We start from the raw sequence: 12,481 nt of genomic DNA on the forward strand, positions 1-12,481 counted from the left end.
GTGGTAGCACAAGCTAAGAAGAGAATGCTTTGAATGCAAAGGCATTTGAAAATAAAAAGTTCAGAAAACTGGAAATATACTGATCATATACAAGAGTACTGTTTGATCAGACAATAGAAGCTGTGTATTCATGTCTTTTTTATATATAGGCCACAATGGAATAGTTATTGTGGTGGCACCTGAATATTTTGTGTTGCCCCTTCACCATCATATGCTTTGTAATATAGACTGCTTACCCAGTGATCAATTACGTCAAAAGAAGTGGCAGCAGTCACAAGATATCAAAGTGACCGTAATCGACCTATAATTGCAGTAATCAGCCTCGTCTAGAGGCGGCAGACGTAAACCTCAGTTGCATAAGTATTTGGAAGAAACAGGGTTCTGAATTCAGAGAGGAAATACCACCTTTATTTTGAGATCAATTTAATTAGTTTTTGAGGCATCCAATCTCTTAATTGACTAAAATACAAAATACTGCAAATCTGAAATGAAAACAAAACACTGGAGTCGCTGTAACCGTCTGTCGGAAAGATGTTTCAAGCCTTTCTTGGAAAAAATATTAGTAAAGGGAATAGCCTTTTTTTTAAATTAAGAAAGGGGCGGGAAAGAACAGAGGGAAAAGACAGAGAGCAAGGTTCTGTACAGAAAATACTAATATTATCTGTGATTGGCATACATGGCACACATAGACAATAGTTCTATTTAATATCAGATAATGTATACAATGTACAATCTGAAATTCTTGCTCTTTGTAGACATCCGTGTAAACAGAAAGGTACCTCAAAGAATGTGACAATAAAAACATTAGAACCCCGAAGCCCCCCCACTCCCCACCCCCACGCACAAGCAGCATCAAACCTCCCCGTCTCCCTTCCCTTCCCCTACTTACTACAGCAAAAAGCATCAGCACCCACCACCCACCCAGCAGGCAACAGTAGAGCACCCAAGACAGACCATGATCTGCAGTACAACAAAACTAATCTTTCACTGGACAATTTGACATGCCTTTCCTAATAAAGGGGCTGAGGGGTGTCATACAGCAAGAGGGGAGACTAACAAAAGTAAAGCAACTCGCTAAAGTGGCAGAAGTGATGTTTGAAGATAAAGAGAAGCATAATGAGGAGAGCTAAAGAAAAAGATCTCTGCAAAGTATGAGAATAACATAAGTTGTAGGCTTGCACTCGCTTGATCTAGACTGCGGAGAACTAAGGTAGGGATGCTAGAGTGAGGTGAGAGCAGCTGGCGTTGTGGGATATGTGTTTGCCAACGTACAGGAGTGATGGGTGCTTTATGACCCAACGTCTTGCAATGTAGTAAATCACTCAACCTATTATTGAGCTGATTCCAGCAATCAGTCAGACTGTGTACCATATTTAAACCCTTTCAGAGTCACATATTTCTATCTTAGAACCATTTCCCTTGATATTCCTATCAAAAAAATCTGTCAACTTTGAAAACTTTGACTGAACTTTGTGAAGGCAAGTGGTTTTCCGAATGCACTAAATGTCTTGGTTGTATTGTTAGGATTTTTTCCTTTGCTTTCCCATCACAGCTACTAGTTTACCATTGGATCATTTTCTGATTTTCTACACCTCTGTTAGGGTTGAGGGAATATAAACTACTGTTTTGCAATCTATTCTGTCTGCCCACTGGTATTTTGATCAACATAAGTTGACTTCTTAAGTCAAGTAAGCCTGCTGGGAGTCTGGCACACAAAACCAGGTCTAGCCAAACTGACTGCAAAAGAACTGAAACTGATATGAAAATATTAGAAACAATTCTAATTGCTAGCCACTTTAATGAATTCTTCCAAGTTTGGCTCCATTGTGAGCCCAATGATCAAAAATGGTTTGCCTCACTAAAAATAATAGCATTGTCTTGTTGCGATTATGTGTGTTGAACAGTTCAGTATGAGCTGGATGGGCCAAAGGGCCTGTTTCTGTGCTGTAGCACTCTTTGTCTCCGTAGCCTAGAAATTAGATTGCATAATATTCTTTTGATCAGCAATGCACGATTAAATTTCTATTTGCCCCAGAGTGAAATTGGATAATGATGATTTCCAAGTTGTCTCATGCCCCTGTGGAAACTTGACCAGGCACTTCTTGAGATGAGTCAAACTTGCGCATTTGATGTGATTTCAGCAGTGAATATGCATTGAGTAACAGTTTTCTCTGTCCACCCTCTGCCTTCCCCTCTGCCATTGTGAGTGAAAAAAACCCCAGGGCGGAATTGGCTAATATGAGGGGCATAATGTTAAAGTGATTGGAGGGAAGTATGGGGGGATCAGAGGTTAGTTTTTATACAAAGAGTTCTATGTGCATGAAACACCCTTCCGGGGTAGTGGTAGAGGCAGATATGTCAGGGGCATCTAAGAAACTCTTGGACAGGCATATAAATGATAGAAAAATGGAGAGCTATGTGGGGGGAGGAGGATTAGATTGATCTTGGAGTAGGTTAAAAAGTTGGTACAACATCATAGGCCAAAGAGCCTGCATTGTACTGTACTGTTCTGTTCCATGGGCTATGTTTTATGCTTTGGATTGTTGATGGGGATACTAGTTCCCATTGTTTATCTGCTGTTTTCTTGCAGTTCATTGCAGTACCTGGACTCCAATAAAGAATGTAGCATACTTATCTTTTCATAAGATAATTGACCTTTTAATAATCTTTAAATAAACTTTTAATTGGTCACTCCATACAACATTCTAAGCAACTTTCCACTGATCATCATTTATCCCTACCCCACCTAGTCTGTGGATAACCCAGGTCTGATCAGTTCATTGCCAACAATTTCTAAGAGATCAAGGACCTCACTAGACCAAGGAACTTAAGAGTCTTGCAACTTCATGGGAGTTATCAGAAATTAGCTTGACAAGAAAAGAACTTCACAATGGTTACTTACACTCAGTGGCCACTTTATTAGGTATCTCCTAAAGTGGTCTCTGAGTGTATGTTCATGGTCTTCTGCTGCTGTAGCCCATCCACTGCAAGGTTCAACGTGTTGTGCAGTCAGAGATGCTCTTCTGCACACCGCTGTTATAACGTGTGGTTATTTGAGTTACTGTCACCTACCTGTTGGCTTGAACCAGTCTGGACAAGTCTACTCCCTACAAATGCTCATATCATGCTTATCAATTCCAAACAAGGACTTGTTCAACCTAGTATGTTTGAAATGTAAATTTCATGTATAACTTCTCTCTCATACCCATCGCCCAGTTGAGCTCCACCATCCTCAGAATTTTGTATAAATGCTGTCTTCTCTTTTCCTTATCCCAACTTAGTTGCCACACTGATCAAAAGGACTTTTGAATTCTGACTTTTTGGCTTTTACCTCCCCTTTATGCAAAGGCACCACTACCTTCACATCCTTATTTCTTAGCGATTGCACCTCATTTCCTTCAACCCCAAATCTGAACCTCTTGACCATGTCTGCATGCTTTTATGCATTGAGTTGCTGCCACGTGATTGTGTGATTAGATATTTGCTTTATTGGGCGGGTTTACAGGTGTACCTAATAAAGTGGCCACTGAGTGTAATTACATTGGACAACAATTTTTTTTGAAAATGTTGCTTCTTCGGAATTTTGTTTTGTTTGTGATAGACCACATGAAGCTGAACACAAATATAATTTCAGACTATTTGTATTGCGTTGGAATTTGGAGAAATAAGAAATTAACATTGAATATGATGAATTTAAATGCAGTACAGTGCTGACACTTTGCAATAGTTCAACTAAACTAAAAATGCTTTGTTGATGAGTTTTGTTTGTACTAAAGTGAGATGCCTCAGATAATAAGTGTCCAACAAAAATCAGCCAGCATTGATGGAATCCAGTTGCCCTGATACCGTTTCTCCATGACCGCAATGTCCTGGTGAAACCATTCACCGTGCTCATCACTGTCAGTGCCAAGATTTGCAGGGAAGGAGTCTAAATGGGAATGCAGAAAATGGATCTCCAGTGACATGTTGCACTTCATGGTTTTGTATGCTTGAAGCATGTTGTCAACCAGCTGCACATGGTTTGGTGCTCTGTAGTTGCCAAGAAAATTTTCAACAACATCCATGAATGGCTTCCTTGCGATCTTCTCTAGAGGTTCTTCGAATTGCCTGTCATTGATGACCTGTTTGATTTGTAGACCAACAAAAATGCCTTCCTTATCTTGGCATCAGTTATTCTGACTTGAATTATGAATTAAATAGGAAATATGGCAATTTCAACAAAATGATGCATGATAGGGAAATTTCATGGCAATTTTCATGACCCCAAAATTCTTAAGAACTTCAAAAAGTATTCAGGAAGCAAAATCTTTGTTGTCCAGTCCTATTTAAGTAATTATCTTCAAAAAATACATGGCGAAATACCTTTCAAATTTATTGTGATAGGAATGTTTTGTTTTAATTATTTACTTACTTACAGCCAAGGTGATTAAAAAGGTGATCATTTACTTCTTAGAAAGCAAGTGAACACGTAGGTTAGAGGAGAAAACTTTTGTTCAAACTTATGGTCTCTGTTTTGTTTTGAACGTGCCTAATTTCCAATAAGGCAACTGATAGATTTAGTCTGAAACTACTAGTTTATATGTATTCCTTTTGTTTCTTGACAGGGCTTGTATGAGACAGCTTGAGATGATGTGGAAACACTTGCATGGCAATACAACATTTTGACAAAGTTGAAATATCAAAATCTCATGCTGCTTTTTTGGCCGTCTTAAGTTAATTATGAACAGATTTACATGGACTCAGTGCAGCTGTATTTCAGCTTAGTCTTCCCATATCCCAGTTTGGTCTCTTAGGGATTTGATTAAATTGTGTACAACTCTGTGGACAATTAATAGACAATGAAAATTTCAAAGCTTTTAGCACCAGTCCAAGTGAGCTCTCCAAAGTCAGCTACAGTAGTTCCATGTTGTGATGATGGGTCCTGGACCTAAAACATTAATAATTTCTCTTTCCACACATGTTGCCTGACCTCCAGCATTTTCTGATTTTATACAGCAGTATGGTATTCCATTGAAGTTTACAAATTAAAGAGATGGTTTTTGGTTGCCAAGGCTCAGTCGCACAACTAACAATAGTTTGTTAGTGTGCCAACAAACAAAGACTTGGAATATGATTTTTAAATAAGCTTAAATTGCAAGAACAATGCTTAGCTAAGTTATGCAATGTTAGTGGGACATGTATGGGCGAACAGCTCTTCAGGATTTAGCACGATGGCCTGTTTACCAGTGTCTTACCTTCACACCTCTGTCATTCCTCATTGTTCATGTCCATCTTCACCCTGCCTTGCCTTCCCATACTATGTGGAAGGTACCAAACTCGTTGGCCTAGAAATTTGTCTACACTGTCTTTCCAGTGATAAAACAAAGATTCGAAGTACGTTTATTATCAAGAATGTATAAATTATACAAGCTTGAGATTTGTCTGCTTACAGGCAGCCAGAAAGCAAGAAACTGTGCTAGTAATTACTCAAATGTTTTTTCAGAAAGCTCTAATATTTACATATTTTCTACAAGTCAACCCTGAATCGCTAAACAAGCTTTTAAATGTTGCCTCTAAATTTGTTAACCTTGTTATCTCATTCTTTAAGCATTCTTTAAACTCTCCCTCTTTGTAAAGCACTTTGATATCTGTCGTAATGCCTCCTGAGGGATGCAGGTTAAACTGGAATTTTTGCAGTTGCCTTCCTGAAGCAAATGAAATTGAGGGAGCATTTGATAGAAGTGTACATTACCACTACTGGTTTAGACAGGATAAATAAAGGGAAGCTGATCCCACGTGCAAATGATTCATGCCCTGAGAGATGTGAATTTAAAATGTGTGGCAAAAGGTACAAGGAAGGTGTGAGGAGCAAGGTGCCCTCTAAGGTGCACAAAAGAATTCAAACTGCACGCAAAAGGTTGTCACCCTCTACCTTGTTGGCATGTTAAGTATATTTCACGATCATACACAATCACATTTTATTTTCCGGTTTCTGACGTGGACGGTGTTGACAATGTGGAGTTTGCGATGATTTGTCTGCAGATTTTAGAACTGGCTTATTTATGCTGTTTTTATTGAAGAAATTATTCAGTGCACGCATGTTGTTGTCACTGGGCAAAAAAATTGCACAGCCCAAGATTTTTGTGCACACTGGTCATAACAAATTAGAGGGAGCATTGGTGAGGAGAATTATTTTATTGAGATGGCAAATAGGTGGTGAAAATGGAATCAATCAGTGTCTTCAAAAGGCAATTGGAGAGGCATTGAGATGGTAATTTGCAGAGCATTGCTGAGAGAACAAGGGAGCGGTACTGATGTGATTACCACACCAGGAGCAAGCTTAGTAACCCCCTGCACCATTGCAATGAAATGATTCAGTGACTCCCCCGTAGTTTCAATTCTGTCCGATAATGCTCCTGTGAAGCAACTTGAGATCCTTTATTACTTTAAAGGTACAATATATAAATGCTTGCTCTCTGAATTTAAAGTAAAGAATTTCCTTTCTGTGATTTCTAGGTGCCAAACGTATGACCAATCGGGCAACACTATGGTATGTCCCATTGTCCGTGGAGAACGTAAATAAAGTGGTCAAGGTTCCTCCTATGCAGGTAACGAATTATAGTGCTGCGTCATGTAATTCTTGATATTGTGAAAGTGAGAATCAGTTCTACTTAAAAGATGAGTAAAATAATTGTAGAATATTGAACATTAAGGTACAGGTCCACAATGTTGTGCCAACTTTTTAACCTACGCTAAGATTATAAGATCAATCCAACCCTTCCCTCCTACATAGCCCTCTATTTTTCTATCATCCATTTGCCTATATAAGAGTTTCTTAAATGCCTCTACCACCACCCCCTGGCAGTGTATTCTCCACACCCACCATTCTCTGTGTAATAAAACTCACCCCCATACTTACTTCCAATCATCTTAAAATGATGCCCCCTTGTATTAGCAGTCTCTGCCCTGGGAAAAAGTCTCTGGAGAGAAAATTGAATCAAAAATAAATAATTGTGGAAAAGCAATGCAGTTTGGGAATTGGTCATATTTTGTTGAAGTATTAATTCACGTGAATATTACGGGCAATGCAAGCAATATAACTGACAATGCAAACTGAACTGTGGTAGCTATTGCAAGTTAACCCATTGGTGGGGCTGGCGCTGCATATAAACCAGAACTGGATAGGCTGGTAGCATTCCTACCCCAATGGGCACTAATGAACCAGATGGACAATCCGGTAAATTTGTGGTTAGTGACACTGAGATTAGTGAATGAAAATTCCAGATTTAGTTCATTATTTAAATTTAAGCACTGCAGCTGTCACGGCAGATTCAAACTAATGGATCAGTGGTCTAGAGCAATGGCTGGTAGCTTAACATAGTCCTTTAAAATAATCTGTCACGCTTTCATTTCAGTTGGACTATATATCAACTGAATATTATCTCCATCTTTCCTGTTCAATGGATAGTAGCTTACACCTAAAAAAATGGTAGCTTAGCCTACAATTTTTAAACTCTGTCTATCTTTGTCTGGGAATGTTATGAATCACTTTACAGGCAAGAGGCTGCAATTGAAAGTTGTTCTTTCAATTCAGGCTTTCCAAACAGAATGTGATAGTAAGGTTTTGATGCAGAACAATACTGACAGATTTGACCCACCTGTTTAACAAAAATATGATAACTGCCAAAGTGGAACACCTTCCTTTGAGTTCAGCTTTCAAACTCTTAATTTTCCTGTTTATTCTCATTCATTGCTTTTGATTATCTAACTTATTCAACTCCTCTCATTTGAGATTATTGAAATTTTAACTCTGTTCAGACCCATTCGACTGTTGGAAAAAGTGCATTTCATTTAAACCAGCTGCTTTGAAGAAAGACATTTTTTGAAAGAACTCTTTGCCCGAATCTTCCTGCTGGTGTGGATTGGGGCGTGTGCCACAGTATTTTGTTGAGCAATGCCATATTTCATCTCAGCTGGAATACGTTTTTTTTCCTATTTGGAGAAGAATGTTATGGGAAGGCTTGTGGGTAGTGGGGCAACGCTGGGTGGCCACTTCGAGTAAATGACTGCTGAGATTAGACAATTTACTGTTTCAAACCAAAGCTGAACAATACAGCAGGTTATATCAAAACAGGAAGATGGAATAGCAAAATAGCTGCATAATTACTGTGGCGTAGCAGTTAGTGTTATGCTATTACAGGACTAGTGATCTGGGTTCATTTCTGCTGCTGTCTGTAAAAAGTCTGCCCTGCCAGGGTTTCCTCCGGGTGCTCTGGTTTCCTCCCACATTACAAAATAAACAGTTTGTAGGTTACACACTTCAAAGTTGCTGGTGAACGCAGCAGGCCAGGCAGCATCTCTAGGAAGAGGTACAGTCGACGTTTCGGGCCGAGACCCGTCGTCAGGACTAACTGAAGGAAGTGCTAGTAAGAGATTTGAAAGTGGGAGGGGGAGGGGGAGATCCAAAATGATAGGAGAAGACAGGAGGGGGAAGGATGGAGCCAAGATCTGGACAGGTGATTGGCAAAAGGGATATGAGAGGATCATGGGACAGGAGGCCCAGGGAGAAGGAAAGGGGGGGGGGGGAAACCCAGAGAATGGGCAAGGGGTATAGTGAGAGGGACAGAGGGAGAAAAAGGAGAGAGAGAGAAAGAATGTGTGTATATAAATAAATAACAGATGGGGTACGAGGGGGATGTGGGGCATTAGCAGAAGTTTGAGAAGTCAGTGTTCGTGCCATCAGGTTGGAGGCTACCCAGACGGAATATAAGGTGTTGTTCCTCCAACCTGAGTGTGGCTTCATCTTTACAGTAGAGGAGGCCGTGGATAGACATATCAGAATGGGAATGGGATATGGAATTAAAATGTGTAGCCACTGGGAGATCCTAAATTCCACACTCAGCCTCCAACCTGTCCATTTAGAACAGAAATGCGGAGGAATTTCCTCACTGAGTCTCTGGAATTCATTGCTACAGTTGGCTGTGGAGACCAAGTCATTGAATATATTTAAAGAGGAGGTTGATAGGTTTTTGATTAGTCAGGGTGTCAAAGGTTATGGAGAGAAGGCAGGAGAATGGGATTGAGAGGGTTAATAAATCAGCCATAATGGAATATTGGAATAGAATTTATGGGCCAAATAGCCTAATTCTGTTCCTATGTCTTATGGTCTTATTATCAGTAACATCTCAAGCTCCATCATGCAGAGCACTGATGCCCCTCAGGGCTGTGTGCCTCGCCCGCTGCTGTTCAGACTGCTGAATCACAACTGCACTGCCAGATGCAGCTCAAACCAGATTATCAAGTTTGCTGATGATAGAACAGCTGTTGGCTTCATCATCAACCGTGATGAGTCGGCATACAGGGAGGAGATAGAGAGGCTTGTCAAATGGTGTGAGACCAGCAACCTGAGTCTCAACATGGACAAGACAAAAGAGGTGCGAAGGCGCAGGTTGATCACTTTCCATCACGCATCAATGACTCTGCTGTAGAGAAAGTGAAGAGCACAAGTTCCTTGGTGTGTACATAACAGATGACCTAACCTGGACTCACAACACCTCCTCACTTGTCAAGAAGGCACAGTAGCGCCTATATTTTCTGAGATTGAAGTGTACAAGGTTCTCTGCCCCACATTCTGACAACTTACCTGGCTGCATCATTGTACGGTTTCGACGATGCAAGACATTGGATGGCAAGACCCTACAGAGGATTTTAAAAACTGCCGAAAGGATCACTGGTGTCTCCTTCCCGCTATTTGTGACATTTACCTGCAGGATTTCAGATGAAGGGCCCGAATCAATATTGAGAACTCCTACCATCCATCATCCCACAGTCTCTTTGACCCACTACCGCCAGGAAGGAGGTACGGGAGCATCAGGACTGGCAGAGAGGGTAACAGCTTCTTCCCCCAGGCTGTGAGACTAATGAATACCCTGTCATTACCGAGGTCTTGTCTCTAGGACACAAGCTGTTTCCTGTACTGTTTACCTGCGCTGCTCACTGCATGTGTTTTGAATAATATATTTATTACTTATTTATGGTAATATTTTGCTTTATGTGCAGTGTGTGATATATCTTTTGTGGGTGCCCTGTAGTCCAGAAGAATTTTGTTTTGTTTTATATATATGAATAAAAAAAACACACGCAATCAGATGGCAATGAACTTGAACTTCTCTTATTGTCTTATGATTTTTACATCCACAGAGACCATGTTTTGTGTAGTATTTTGTTAAAGGAATGCTCCCTCCTATCTGACCAGAAGTGCATATTTGTTGCTACAGAAAAGGAAGGATTTCAATTTAGATGTTTTGCCAATCTGTTAGGATTTTTTAAAAAAAATATGATGATCAATGCGCAATCAGCATAACTGGATAGAAATGTGTTCATGATTATCAATCCTACCTTGCTACAGAACTTAAAAGACTAAATAATATTTTAAATTGCTGTGCAAAAATATAGTTGAAAAGGTTTGGTAAATATCCAGAAAATGCCAGTGTAATTGTATCTTCCCCAGATTAACGCCTCCAAAAAATGAGGTACTTCCACTCTGAAAAATGTGTGGTTTTATATCAGCACCAGACTGCATGCCCCCTCATTGAACTTTGGATGCTTGGTTCAGTCCTCCCATTATTACTCCAAATTTCCATTACATCTCACACCCAGATCAGTTCCCATGACCTAATAATGTCAAGAGGAAGCCTTGTTTTTACTTCGGGAACATTACTGTCAAACTCAAGGATGAGGTTTACACAAATCTCAAATCCTTGCTCTTGCGCTGCAGAAAAGACACTGTAACTTAATGTAGAATTGTATTCATTAGTTTCCCATAGCCAAACTGGTGGTCCTTAAAAAAATACTGCTAGAGTCCTGTCATGAATATCCCACCCACCCTGCTTATGGACTGTTTGTCCTACTCCCATCTGGGAAAAAGCTACACATCATCTAGTAGACTCAAAAACAGTTACTGTACTTCCTCCAGGCTTTCAGGCATTTCAACACCTCCACCCATTAATCCACCTCATCAACTCCCACCACCACCACTGTTACATCGCCTCAGAGTTTTTATTATTTCCTGTCAGCGTCACTGTATGGTCAGATACAACTGCACCTCGTTTCACTTTATGTACATGCAATCAGCCTATGTATGTAAGTTAATCTTATGTATATCAACATCATCATCATTATGTGCCCTGTCTGATGACATGGGGAAGCATGGTCCATGACCATGATTATTCTTGGCAAGTTCTACGGAAGTGGTTTGCCATTGCCTTCTTCATGACAATGTCTTTACAAGACAGGTGACCCCAGCCACTATCAATTCTCTTCAGAGACTATCTGCCTGGCGTCAGGGTTCACATGACCAGGACTTGTAATAGGCATCAGCTGCTCATACGACCATCCAGCACTTGATCCCGTGGCTTCATGTGATCCCAGTCGGTGCTACACCTTGCCCAATGGTGACCTGCACACGCGGGGAGGGAAGGAGTGCCTTATACCTGCTTTGTTGTTGTTGGCGTTCCTTTCCGCGCGTTGTGGCGCTTTGGGCGGCGACCTTGCTCAACACTCAACCCAACACAGATGGAAAGTGGGCAAGGAGCCGGCCGGATTTGAACTCAGGACCACTTGCCTTGAAATCTGGTGCGGATGTCTCTACACCACCAGCTGGCATTACATCTCCTTTGGTAGAGATGTACCTCCACCTCGCCACCCAATATATGTATAAATGGCCACATTTGAAAATTACTTGTATGTTGTGATATATGTTATTGCTTTTATATTTATAGTTATTGTATATTTTATGCTGATTGTGTTTTTTAAATTTTGCATTGGATCCAGAGTAACTACCATTTCCTCCTTTACACTTGTGAACTGAAGAATGACAATAATCAATCTTGAGTTTCTTAGGTGAGACTTAAATTCTGTGTCAACATCAGTATTTGTGGGATCAGTAGGAAGAATGTTCCTACAGGCTCCACAAAAATGTTTGTTACCTTGTTGTTTACACCTCACTCTGCATAACCTCATCAGCAATCTTATTATCTGCCCCAGTTGTTAGAATGCCTCTCACAATTAGTGTGAGTCATGTACCTTGCTTGATCAATGCAACTGTGACTTAGACTCTAAGCTGTTGCTCAGGAAGCAGCTTGGTTTACTCAGCCATTATTCATTCCATACTGTGCCAAAAGTTGAAATGAACTCTGTGCTCTATCTTGGAAATTTATGGGCTTATAAATAGTGGTAGTAAATTATCATTATAATTTGTTTTAACTATAGAATTTTATTTGTGCACTGCATACTCGGAAAACTGAAGCATGCAGTAATCTATAAGTGCTTACATTTTATATGATGTGTTAACACATTATCAAAATGTTCAAGTGTATTTTGCACATTGGTTTGAATGCACAATGTAGGGGTTGTGTTTTTTTAGAGATACAGGTTAATTGTGGAGACGATGCGTCATCTTCTGAAATTTAGAAATCTAGAACAAGACTCACCGTTTAAAGTT

General features: G+C 40.1%; 1 protein-coding gene across 4 annotated transcripts in view; it reads left to right on the forward strand.

Moving 5' to 3' along the window:
- The window catches only part of acot7 (acyl-CoA thioesterase 7), a 257,856-nt gene that overhangs the window by 79,812 nt on the left and 165,563 nt on the right, over window positions 1–12,481 (forward strand). For all 4 annotated transcript variants that reach the window (XM_072245005.1, XM_072245006.1, XM_072245008.1 and 1 more), the window contains exon 4: window positions 6,496–6,587. In XM_072245005.1, the coding sequence (XP_072101106.1) occupies window positions 6,496–6,587 (92 nt within the window). The remainder of the gene's footprint in view (window positions 1–6,495; window positions 6,588–12,481) is intronic.

The sequence above is a fragment of the Mobula birostris genome, chromosome 27 (assembly GCF_030028105.1).
Source record: "Mobula birostris isolate sMobBir1 chromosome 27, sMobBir1.hap1, whole genome shotgun sequence".
Classification (NCBI taxonomy): domain Eukaryota; kingdom Metazoa; phylum Chordata; class Chondrichthyes; order Myliobatiformes; family Myliobatidae; genus Mobula; species Mobula birostris.